The following is a 13,470-nucleotide window of genomic DNA, read 5'->3' on the forward strand; positions in this document are numbered from 1 at the left end:
CCCTCACACACGTGCTTTCTCTCTCTAAAATAAATAAATAATTCTTCAGGGAAAAAAAAAAGAAAATGAAAATACTAATTCAAAAAGATACACGCAGCCCTGGGGCACCTGTGTGGCTCATATATGGAAGTAACCCAAGAATGCACCAACAGATGAATAAAGAAGATGGGGTATAGGGGGGTGTGTGTGTGTGTGTGTGTGTGTGTGTGTATACATACACAATGGAATATCATCCAGCCATGGGAAAGAAGGAGATCCTGCCATTTGTGACAACATGGAAGAAACTCAAGGGCACTGTGCTAAGGGAAGTAAGTCAGAGAAAGGCAAAAACTGTGTGACCTCACTTAAATGTGGAATCTAAAAAAGTTGAGCTCATAGAGGCAGAGAGTAGAATGGTGGTTGCCAGGGGCTGGATGATCAGGGGAAATACGGAGATGTTGGGCAAAGGGTATAAACTGTAGTTATAAGTTCTAGGGATCTAATGTACAGCATGGTGATTATAGTTAATAATATCATATTGTATACCTGAAATATGCTAAGAGAGTAGATCTTAAGTGTCCTCATCATTTAAAAAAAAGTACCTGTGTGATGGATGTGTTAATTAATGGGACTGTGGTAATCATTTCATAAGATTTATGTATCATAAATCATCACATTGTGCACCTTGAAAATAATCACACTGTACACCCCAAATATATATGGTTTTTACATGTCAATCATACTTCAATAAAACTGGAACAGTCAACTTCTATCAAAGAGACGTTTAAACATGGGGCAAAAACCAGAACACACAGCTATGATTTTTGTCCTTGAATGCTATGTACTAAACAGTTGCTAGTAGTGTTTGTGAAGAACTGAAAGGCCAACTGAATGATGAAGAGCATCCTATCAATACTTTGTATAGGGCAGAGGAAAAACTACTTTGGAATCAGAGACCTGTTGGGAAATCCCAAATACCAACTACCACTTGAAGGATCAGATTGTAGGTTCATGTCTCCTGCTCCTGGACCATCTCCCGGATATATGTACATTCCAAAATTGGCAAATCACTGTGCAAATTGGAGGTTCTGGGCTCTTGTTCAAATGTAAATTCCCTTGCATAGTTTATCAACTGCTCAGATAACTCCACGAGAAAAGGAAAACAAGGGCGCAGAGGACCAAGTAGATATTTTGTGGAGAAGGGGGTTGGTTAAAGACAAGTCATTCCTTGCTCTGTGATTCTGCATGAGCTACCTCTGACCACAGCCCCCATGTGATGGCACAAGTTTGTGTCCCGACCTACTTCCCCCTCTTAACTACAATACCAGGCAAAATAATTCCTCAAAAAGTCTTGCAAAAAGGGGGGGGAAAGGGCCTAACCAGCAGAGCTCAAAATCAGTGAGCACACAAAAAACTGATGACATTTTAGGAGAGGAAGCAGCTGGTGAACATCTGCTAGGAGAAAGAACATTATTAAACTCAAATGTATAAACAGTGCTAATTCCAAATAGACTACAGTTCTGATTTAGGAGACCAAATTCCATAGTATGTACATTCTCTTCAGTGCAGAAGTTTGTAAAAAAGATAACTCAATTCAACAAGAATTTAAGTGATAACTATGCACACGGTGTTATACCAAATGCTCTCCATCAAAGTTTAATACATGAAGACCAACCTTTGAATACATAAAGGTCATCTTATTAGCTGTGTGGCCTGTAGCAAGTTACTTTACCTCTCTGAGCCTTAGATTCTAAATAAAATATAGGTTAAAGTAGAATCATCTCATGGATTGTTATACACTACTCTATAAGAAGTACATAGAAGAGTAGCTTTGTAGCACATCACAAACACTTAATAAATGATGGCTGTTACTGTTCAGAGGAAGCTTTGAGGTGGTCCCCAGGGTTAAGAACACTGGCTTTAGACTCAGCCTTGCTGAAATCTTGACTCTACCACTACTAACTTAGGAGTTACCTCTGAGATTACAGTTTCCCATCTGTGAAATGAGGACAAAATAACAGGATCTAGATCCTTAGGGTTATTGTGAGGACTCAGCAAGATTATTGAGATCCTGTGCTTATTAAAATGCCTACCACATAGTAATCGCTCGATACATGTTAGCCACTATTAGCAGGAGCAGCATGAAGTAAACACCACTCAACTCCTCCCTGCAGGAGCTTTTATTTTTAGTCAGGAGAAAAGGCCTACACACGTGATCAGGGTAACCAGCAGGACATAATTCAGTGCCAAATGAGTAATATAAGCAGCATGTGTCTCAGGATTTCAGACAGAGGGGAGCAGTAAAAGCCAGAGTCGTCAAGTAGACTTTCACATTCTGACAGCTGACTTTGCTGTAAATCCAAGCCTCACCTTCTTCCTACTTAGAAGCCCTTTGCTTTTTCCCTTTGCAGTGCTGTATGGGGACACTGGTTTCTGGTATGGATAATGATTATTCAATTTCAGCAAACAGATTCACCTGCAAATGCCCAGAAGAGCGCTGGTCAGCTGTGGACCTGGGCACTCCCTCTGGGGTTACAGCCTGTCAACACTGGCTTATTTTTAGTTAGTGTTTTGAAACTCCCACGATGAGCTCAAGCAACTGGACCAAGGAATTTGCCCACATGCGAGATGCAGGACTCTTTTAAAAGCCATTATAAAACACTTGGTTTCTAACTTCGAAAAACTTAAATGCACACAGGGCCCAGGCAAGTGGCACAATCCCTGTGGTCCTGAGGCGCCACCTTATGGAAACCACACTCCTTGGGTACTGTGGTATTTAAATCTGGGCAAAATCTTCAAATTTAATAAAAACAATTCCCCTCGGTTTGTAGTTCAAACAAACATGTTTAAGGCCTGAGTTTGTGACCTCTACTATAAAGCGGAACAATAGGACTGATGCCCTGAGGTTACACCACATCCTGTTATGCCCAGTAGCCCACAGGGACCTCTAATTAGTGTGTTTTGTACTTCCCAACAGTGTAAATGTACATAATCCAACCAATACTGACTACTCAAATTCTACTACTTTAGTTGCCACAAACTCCAAGAAAAGGCTCTACACCAGAGCCTCAAAGTATCTACCCAATCTGACCCCAGTCTCCTGCTTACACATCTTTCCCTATCAATTTCAGCCACACTGGTCTCCTTTTTGTTTCTCACACATGCCAAACTCATTCTTGCCTCAGAGTCTTTGTACTTGTTCCCTCCACTCCTCAGATTTTCACATGGCTGGCCCCTGCTTGTCATTCTGGTCTTATCTCAAATTGGATGACTATCCAACCTCATATTCTCTAAGGCCCTCCCATCATGCTACTGCATGACCCATTTGATTTTCTTCCTAGCATTCATGCTCTGAAATTAGCTTGCTCATTTACCTACTTATTTCCCAGCAGGTAGGCTTCACGGGAAAAACAGACCTTGTCATCAGGGAGATGTATACATAAAATAGTGCCCGGCACGTGGTAGATATGTAATAAAAATTTGTTCAGCAAAAGAATTGATGAACAACATGAATCTTACAGCCAATGCTCCTACCATCAACCCTCAAACCATCCGCCATGCCCTGTTTCAGACGAAAAATTTTACCACCATCATCACCATCAGGTGACAAATTGAAGAGTCACATTTCACTTATGTTTCAATTTAGTAAGAAATTCAAGTGAAAGAAAAATATCCAAATAAAATCAACTAGCTAATAAAAACTTACGTAGAATATATCATTCGTCTCAGTCTGGCTGTTATTGACTTCTACTTGGTAAGATAAGCATCTGCTATAAAAATTCTGTGGATTCTTCCATTGCACATACAAGTTACCATTTTGGAAGAAGAGACGCTTAATATGGGGGGGATCAGGTTTCACTGAAAGACAGAAATAGAAGAACCCAAATTAGCTTCCAGAATTTTGTTTGATGAGGTTCATATATGGGTAGAGATAATGAAGGTCACGATTAACGTAGAAAGCTTATTTTAAACTGCTTTGTAAAATGGATCCAAAAAACATTTTTGGGGCATCTAACAGATATTGTGAACTCTGGCCTGCATCCAGTTAGAACATGGCCAGGGTATAATCAGGACATTTGGCTGTGAATAAAGAGAATAAAGAAGAAGAATAAAGAAAAGCACTGGGTCAAGATGTGCATCCCCCTAATGGATGATGAGGGGCACCAGGGGTTCCCCCAGCGGCCACTCACGCCAATCAAAGGCCACAATTAAAACATTAGCCTAGTTTGTCATATACCGCAACATGGATGAACCTCAAGGACATTATACTAAGTGAAATAAGCCCAACACAAAAGGACAAATGCTATAGGATTCCACCCATACGAAATATCTAAAGTAGAAACAGAAAATAGAAAGCTGGTTACCAAGGGCTGGGGGAGGGCAAATTAGTGTTTGGGGGGGGCATGGAGTTCCAGTTTTAAAAGATGAGAAAGTTCTAGAGGTCTGTTGCACAACAATGGGAATATACTTAACATTATTGAATTGTACACTTAGAAATGGTTATGATGGGAAATTTAATGTTATGTAATTATAACTACAATCAAAGTAAAAAAAATTAGCCTGGTCCATTTAGTTTTTCAGGAGTCAGCAATGCTTAAGACTAAGCAACAGAAGAGAGCGGAAGATTAGTGGAATGCAACTTGAAGATGTCATCTTCCAGCTGAGAAGGATTTCCCTTTATGTCGCCACTAATCTCTAGGAAGAAGAGTAGCAAAATGAGCTTTAGAAGGTCCATCGAGGACAATCTGCCAAGCAAGGGGAAGGGCAGAAAAGGGCTCTGCTTCAGATTATCCTACTTGGCAAGTTACCATGACCTTAATCCTCTGGCCTTTGGTCCACAATTAGAATTCACTTGTGTAACGGTAAGTGAAGGGGTGGCAAATAACAGATACTGCTCTGCCCCCAGACTTGGGAACCTTTGTCAATTCGTGGTTATTTGTCTATAAATTTTCTGTATACCATTTAACCATAATCTGAGCTCCCTATTGGGATCTTACAGCAAATAAATAAACATGATGCTTACAGTAGTCTGCTTTTGAGATCTACAAAATACCTCACATCATTTGGAACTCTGGACAGTCCTTTGAGGTCAAGAGGGACTATGGACCCTGTTTTACAAATGACAAAACACTTAGGAGTTTATACGCTTTGTCCAAAGTGAAAACCTAGGATCTCAAGCAGACTTCTGTTTTCTTTCTAAGAAACCAACACTTGGCTGCATTGGTTGTTCTGAGTGGTTGGTATTTATGCCACCCAGCATAGTAGCTAGTTTGAATATCATCTCTGATCACTCCTCCTTCAGTCGCAGCCTTTTTCCAACTAAGAGAAAGATTCTTCAGGAACCATATTTTATTTTCTTCTGCAGCATCACCCTCTCCAGGGTCATAAGCAAAAGAGAACAGATCATAAGAGTCAGACAGCCTGTTTCCAGTCTCGGTTCTACAGCTAACTGAGTGTTCAAAGTCCTATCACACTCAAGCAGATAAGAGCAGAGCATGTGGCACATGTGCTCAATAAATATCAGAATTTCCAAGCCTGCTTCTTTAAAACAAAAAAATCAAATAATGGCATACATAAATCAGTCTTTTTCTCTGGGAAAAATCTTAAAACCAAAATCATTGCTTTTTTTAATTATCTGTACTGATTGTTCAAAAGACACACTGTCATACAGGACTTCTAAAACTTACCATGAGAAGTTAAAGGCACTATATTGAAGGACGGTCTAATTTTTCCTGCATTATCCTTGACCACTATTTGGACACTGTGTTGTTCAAAACTGGAATCCTTCAAATTAGTCAGAGCAAAGGAACAACCAATGTGTTGACCTTCTCTATAGATGTCTTCGCATTGAAGAATTTTTCCCAGGCTGCTGTGCCTGCAAAATATGAGACAACCTTCTGGATTACTTTTAACGAGGTGCTCAGGAAACAAAGGCAGACATTTGTTTTCTTTTAAATGACTGAAGAGGACCATGAAAGACAACATTTGCAATATGGAAAAATAGCTTTTCTTAAAACCTTATTTTATGATTGATTGATTGATTGATTGGAGAGAGAGTACAAGTAGGGGGAGTGGCAGAGAAAGAGAGGGAGAAGTAGGCAACCTACTGAGCAGGGAGCCCGATGCAGGGGTTGATCCCAGGACCCCAAGATCACGACCCAAGCTGAAGGCTGAGCCACCCAGGAGCCCCAAAACCCTATTTTATAGTGTGGCTCCATTTCATACTCTTGGAAGAAATAAATGTTCCTTTTTGATGAACACTACTACTTTCTTTTCTTTTTTTTTCAATTTTATTATTTTTTAAAATAAATTTATTTTTTATTGGTGTTCAATTTACCAACATACAGAATAACACCCAGTGCTCATCCCATCAAGTGCCCCCCTCAGTGCCCCTCACCCATTCACCCCCACCCCCTGCCCTACCCCCCTTCCACCACCCCTAGTTCGTTTCCCAGAGTTAGGAGTCTTTATGTTCTGTCTCCCTTTCTGATATTTCCCACACATTTCTTCTCCATCGAAAGATGAATGGATAAAGAAGATGTGGTTTATGTATACAATGGAATATTACTCAGCCATTAGAAATGACAAATACCCACCATTTGCTTCAACGTGGATGGAACTGGAGGGTATCATGCTGAGTGAAGTAAGTCAATCAGAGAAGGACAAACATTATACTTTCTTTTTTTTAAGTAAGCTCTATACCCAACGTGGGGCTTGAACTCACGACCCTGAGATTCAGAGTCACATGGTCTACCAACCGTGCCAGCCAGATGCCCCAAATACTGGTACATTAAATAGCTATGAAAACTATAGGAGCCCTGACTCCTTTTCCTCTTCTGTTTAAGGGATGTTACAAGGCCAGCAGGAGTTTTATGCTTCTTGAAAATGCCTCATCTGCTGAATTCCATGGTTTTCCTCTGGTTCTTCTGCCTGCCTGCTTTGTTTTCTTGGCTTCTCCTCTCTCTTCTCTTCTCTTTTCTTCTCTTCGGGTTCACATTTTATCCTCAGCCCTCTTGCACATGCCTCTTTACTGCTTACTCCCCTCATCCATTCTCCCCCAGTTGATCATTTCTATCCCTCGACTAGAATTTCTACACTGGGGATTCCTTGGAGCTAGTCCCAGATTTCTAACTGCTGCAGTGGAGTGTTCCACTCTGGCCTCAAAGTCAATGGCCTTATGCCCTCTCTCCCCTGCCAAATAGCCTGTCTTCTGACCTTCCCCATTCCCATCAGAGCACGCTTTCTCTGGACTCCTTGATTACGGCCTCTGATATCACCCTTTCCCCTCTCCTTTCCCTATATTCCTGTCACCATATTCCATTACTTCTTCCTTCACAGAGCTCCTTGGATTCTCTCCTGCAACATTCCCAGAACCCTCACCCTGTTTAATGTCCTCATCACTTCAGGCTTTGTGTCCTCTCCAGCATGACCTCTCTGACCTTCATTATTAGTCCCCTCCAATCACTGCCAGATCAATGTTCCAGGACACAATGGTTTTCTATGTGTTTCACTCCACATTGTGGCTATAGATACCTTCCATGATCAGTCCTCTGGCATCTTATTTCCAATTTCACACCTTTATGTACAACTTTCCCCAGTGACCATCAGCACCTAGTGCAGTGCAGGCAGACAGAAGGTGCTCACTAGGCATTTTTTGTCTAGGCTATCAAAGGATTCTGTTTTGTGGTAGCTGGCAGGACAGAGTGAAGCCCTGCATCAGTCATAACCGGAGTCAGGCAAAGGTTCTACAGAAAAGGAAGGCAATTTTTAAAATGAACTAAGAGTGACAATTCCCAAACCCTTGACCTGGTACCTCTGAATCATCTGTAGTTGTATACAATTCAGATTCCTCAAGCCCTCTCCCGGGAATCCTACTCAGCAGGGTTTTGCCCGGGGCCTAGGAATCAGCATTTTGATGGCAATTCTCCAGGGGATTCTTTTGAAAATCAGGTTTTACAAAACTCAGATCTACTCTAATAAATTCAGTCAGCTAATCTTTGACAAGGGAGCAAAGACAGTCTCTTCAACAAATGGTGCTGGAACAATTAGATGTCCATATGCAAAAAGAAATGAATCTAGGCACAGCCCTTACGCCATTCACAAAACTAAACTTGGAATGGGTCGCAAGCCTAAATGTAATGTGCGAAACTATAAAACTCTTAGGAGATGACACTGGGAAAAACCTAGATGAGCTGGGGCGTGGTGATGACTTTTTAGATACAATACTAAAGACGATCTAGGAAAGAAATAATCAGTCCACTGGACTTTATTAAAATTAAAAACTTCGGTTCTGCAAAAATCAATAGTAAGAGAATAAGAAAACAAGCCACAGACTCAGAGAAAATATTTGCAAAAGACACATCTGATAAAGGACTGCTATTCAAAATATGCAGAGAATTCTTAAAATAATAAGAAAACAAACCACCCAATTAAAAAATAGGCTAAAGACTTTCAGACACTCCACCAGAGAAGATATACAGCTGGCAAAGAAGCATCTGAAAAGATGTTCCACATAATAGTCATCAGGGAAATGCAAATTAAAACAAGTTGCTACCATACACCTATGAGAATGGCCAAATCCAGAGCACCAACAGCACCAAATGCTGGGGCTGATGCAGAGGGAAAGAAATGCTACTTCATTGCTCTTCGGAATGCAAAATGCTACAGCCACTTTGGGACAGAGTCTGGTGGTTTCTTACAAAACTAAATATACTCTTACCATATGGTCAGCAATTACACTCCTTGGCATTTACCTAAAGGAGTTGAAAACTTACCTCCATGCAAAACACTGCACACAACTGTTTATAGCAGCTTTATTCATAATTGCCAAGACTCAGAAGCAACTAAGATGCCCTTCAGGGGGTGAACACTTAAACTGTGGTGCATCCAGACAATGGAATATTATTCAACATGAAAAAAAAAAGAGGCATCAAGACATGAAAAGACACGGAGGAAACTTAAATGCATATTACTAAGTGAAAGAAGCCACTCTGAAATGGCTGCATGCTGTATGATTCCAACTGCAGGAACCTCTGGAAAAGACAAAACTGTGAAGACAATGAAAGATCAGTAGCTGTAGGGGTTGCGGAGGGAAAGATGAATAGGCAGAGGACAGAGGAGTTCCAGGGCAATGAAAATACTCTGTAAGATGTTATGTTGACAGACATGTGTCATGATACATTTGTTCAAACCCGTAGTATAGATGACACCAAGAGGGAGCCTGAAGGTAAGGTATGGACTTTGAGTGATTAAGATGTATCAGTGTAGATTGTGACAAATGTACCACCCTGGTAGGGGATACAGATAATGAGGGAGGCCATGAATTGTGGGGACACAGGGGTACATGGGAAATCTCTGTACCTTCCCCTCAATTTTGTTGTAAACCTAAAATTTCCCTACAAAAATAGTCTTTAAAAAATAAACCTCAAAATTCAGATCTAATCTATTTACTCCTTCAAGGGTTGTGCAAAGAAATATTTAAATATAGAAAATGGGGGGCACCTGGTTGGCTCAGCTGGTTGGGCATCTGCCTTTAGCTCAGGTCATGATCCCAGCGTCCTGGGATCAAGCCCAGCGTCAGGCTCCCTGCTCAGCTGGGAGCCTGCTTCTCCCTCTCCCTCTCCCTGCTCATTCTCTCTCAGACAAATAAAATCTTTTTAAAAAAATACAGAAAATGCTCTTGTCCCTTATTGGATGGTACATAAAGTTTTTTTCCTAGTTGCAGGCCCCTTGTGGTTCATGAATGAATACAATCTTAGAAACTGGGATCCCTGGGTGGCGCAGCGGTTTGGCGCCTGCCTTTGGCCCAGGGTGTGATCCTGGAGACCCGGGATCGAATCCCACATCGGGCTCCCGGTGCATGGAGCCTGCTTCTCCCTCTGCCTATGTCTCTGCCTCTCTCTCTCTCTCTCTGTGACTATCATAAAATAAAAAATAAATAAAAATTAAAAATTAAAATTAAAATTAAAAAAAAACAATCTTAGAAACTAAGTACTGTGGCCAGTTTTTAGATCAGACAGCCCTGGAATGTTTTCTACCCACACCCAGAAAGTGAAGAAATTTATGACACTTTTGTTACATAACTAAAAAAAAAACATGCAGAAAATTGAATTTTTTCAACTAAAGAGAGGAACTTCTCTAATGGGCAATTTTTACTATTCCTTTTTCACTTCTGTACCTTCAGTGTTTCACATACTCTCATGGACCCCAGATAGGAAATTTAAAAAAAAATTTTTTTTTGTCGTTGTAATTTGGACAAAATAACAAAAGGGGAAATATCGGTTTTTGAACAGACAACTTTGGAGGACTTCTTGCAAAATATTAGATAAGAACCTGAGCCAGAAGACATTCAGGTGCTTCCTGTTAAGATTCAGACACTGAAATCCTCTGCAGAAGAATCACACTACAGACATAAGGAGGAAATTGACAAATTTAAAGACCATTTCCCTAAGCCTAAAGATGATTAATGTGGTAAGAAATTCCCTAAAATTCATTGGCAGAGCTAGTCTGCAGCTATTAAGGTCAGGCTCTTTCAATGCCAGCCAGACTGCCCTGCAGGACCACAAGTCACTGCCCTGGGGCTTCAAAGTAACTCTCCAGTTTCTAACTGGGGAGTGGGGAAACATTCTCTGGCAGTTCATTTGACATGATTTAAACTGTACCTAAACCAATTCCAAGTGCTTGATAATTAACAGGCCAAGCATCTGCTTTTCTTTTGTGGTTGTGATTAGAAAGGATCTCTCTAGGGGAGAGCAGGAGTGGAGGAGATAAGGACTAGCTGCTAATTCTTCCAAGTGGGGAAAGAAGCCCCCAATGTGTACTGGTGACATCTGCAAGGGAGTGGGGATGAATAATAATAATAATAATAATAATAATAATAAACAACAATAATAATAAACCAATATAGCTCACCTGCGTCGATCACTTCCTCTATATATGTTAGGAGTTGGGCACGGTTTCCAAACATGTTTCACCCAATAGCAACCCTGACAACAACCTTAAGAAGTAGCATCAATATGACTCTGCCCATTTAACAGAATATATCTGTTAAAAGAATAAGCTGCAGGGTGCTGAGGGCAGAAGAATACAGAATCTGTGCTGGCACCACCCAAGGACATTTTCTGGGTTTACAGAACTATCTACTGCCTGTGCTATCCAACGCCGGAGCCACTAGCCATGTGTGAAATTGACTAGCAAGACTGAGCAATTGGTTTTCACGTGACTTAATTTTAATTAATTTAAATTAATATGTAAACAGTCATGGGTGAGTTGTGGCTTCGTACCAGATAGTGCAGGTTGTTTACACTACAGAAAGAGTCCATATTGATGACTAATGCTGGAACCACGTATAACAAGAAGTGGTAACCCTGACACCCATCCCCCTCAGGCACCAGTGAACCACCACTCTCCTGGGGTGGCTTCATGAGCCACCTCCAATGGTTGTAGATTATCCTCTTCACAGAGGCATCAACTGAGGACTGACAGCCAGCCTAAGCACCATTTGCTCTCAACTTTGGCTGTGTCAGCCCAAATGAAGAGGAATATTTCAACCCAGAGAAAGAATGCTTTTTCAAATTGGTGGGTCCAATTTTTTTATCATTTGTTCATCCGGAGGGGGCTTAGGTTTTGCACTCTGCGCTAAGACTTGTTTTGTGCTAGTACACGCCTCAAGGTATTTCCCTATCTTTGGGTTGCAAGAACTCCAGGGACCAGGCCACTGTTCACCTCCAGCACCACCCTGACTCCTATATCCGGGTTACTTTCCCACACAGTTGGCCATGGAATGAGGTAGTTTTAAGACTTTTCCTTCCTTCCCTTGCACCTTCTATAGACACAGACTCTAAAGGTTTTCCCTGTGATTTTACCAATAGCAACTCCAGGGAGAACAGGAGGAGTTAACAGCATAATGAACACAGAGATGCTATCAACTTCTAAGACATCTCAAAAGCCTGTACTAACAGCTCTCCCCAGACTACACTGCAACATCATCAGAGCAAAGCTCCTCTTTGTAAGGCTTAGTTCCCTGGCTCCTTCACTGGCAATTCTCAGGGGAGTGCGACCTACTCAGTCCTCTTCTCTTTTTACTCCTGAACCATAAAGCTCCTGAGTGGCTTACCCCTCCTAAATCCTCATGCTAATCCCAAATGTTCTGTAAGCTTTGGACCCTACCACACCTTTAAAACTTATTTCTGGAGCACCTACCATGCGGCAGGCACTGAGGATAACAAGACACAGCCCCTGCTGTCAAGGGAGAAGGCAGCCTGGGGAGGGCTACTGCTAAGTAAACAGGAAGTGACAACACAATGTGCTGAGTATTATGACACAGGAAAGTGCAAGGTACCATGGGACACGATGACCGGGCACACATCTAGATCTGAGAGGTCAAGGAAGGCTTTCTGGAAAGGAAGTGATGTCTGAGCTGAGATCAGGACAAAGCAGGGGCATCCAGGTGAAAGGACCAGGTCTGGGACGTACAGGGACACAGCGTGCTTCCACTGTTCTGTTAGTGTTTGAACGGTCTGTTTGAGGAACTGAAAGGAGCTCAGCGAGGGCTGGATGGTAGGATGCAAGAGGGTGGAGGTGTGCAGAAGGAGGAAGAGGAGGAGGAAGAAAAGGAGGAGGCTGGGCCAGAGGGGCGGAAGGAGCCAGGTCAGAAGGGGCTTTTGTCCGGAGTGCTGAGGGGTTGGTTTGGACTTTATCCCAAAACCACTGGGGAGCCACTGTGTGGCTCTAATTAATAAAAGGAGAAACAAGTATCACAAGTGGGCAAGTGAAACTCCAAAACCTCAAATGAGAATTGTTTATCTCAGGAGAAAAAACAACCCTCAAGACTGAACCACACCACTTCACAGACAGCACTTCTCGACTCTGTCAGGAGCGCCCCTGCAATGGCGGGGTCAGAGTGGGCGGGGGGCGTGAAGGCCAAACCTGGGAGCCAGACTGGAAAGCCATAGTCTGCTGATTTCTGCCTTCTAGTCCAGGACAGACAGAGGGCTCTGAGACACCAAAAATATGTCTCATCCAGCCATCTAGCAAAATGGACATTGTAGGAGCAAAGGCCACGTTTTTCCTATTGGTTTTGGGAGTCCTGGACATGGCACTCCACACCCCATCCTCTCAGAAGCAGTCTGAAAGAAACACAGAGGGAGGGGCAAGGCCCTGTGGAGGGTACAGCGCTGACCCAAGGTCTTCTGCTTCCCCAGCCTGGCACCACACTGACAGCACACGCCCGTTCCTCAATGCTCTTCCCCAGGGCCCCATCTCGGACAACCCCCCATCTGTGCAGCCCCCACCCTTCATCCAAGCCCCCAGCCTTGCCCTACCACCACCCCAAGCTCCACCCTAGCTTCTATAAAGTCAGTGCCTCTGCTAGCCTTCATAATGCACTGTTATTTTTATACAGGTAATTGTGTCGGGTGCTGTCTCCCCCTCCACATTTTAAACTCTATGAGCAAAGAGCCATGTTTCTTATCTCTGCAGCCTCGTCAGTGC

The 13,470-nt window shown here is 42.4% G+C and overlaps 1 protein-coding gene across 2 annotated transcripts in view; it reads right to left on the minus strand.

Annotated features, from left to right (window-relative positions):
- The window catches only part of IL13RA1 (interleukin 13 receptor subunit alpha 1), a 54,760-nt gene that overhangs the window by 23,200 nt on the left and 18,090 nt on the right, over positions 1-13,470 (minus strand). For both annotated transcript variants that reach the window (XM_077889025.1, XM_077889024.1), the window contains exons 5-6: positions 5,667-5,854; positions 3,686-3,837 (exon numbers count right to left, since the gene is read on the minus strand). In XM_077889025.1, coding sequence (XP_077745151.1) covers positions 3,686-3,837; positions 5,667-5,854 — 340 coding nt within the window. The remainder of the gene's footprint in view (positions 1-3,685; positions 3,838-5,666; positions 5,855-13,470) is intronic.

The sequence above is a fragment of the Canis aureus genome, chromosome X (genome assembly GCF_053574225.1).
Source record: "Canis aureus isolate CA01 chromosome X, VMU_Caureus_v.1.0, whole genome shotgun sequence".
Classification (NCBI taxonomy): Eukaryota; Metazoa; Chordata; class Mammalia; order Carnivora; family Canidae; genus Canis; species Canis aureus.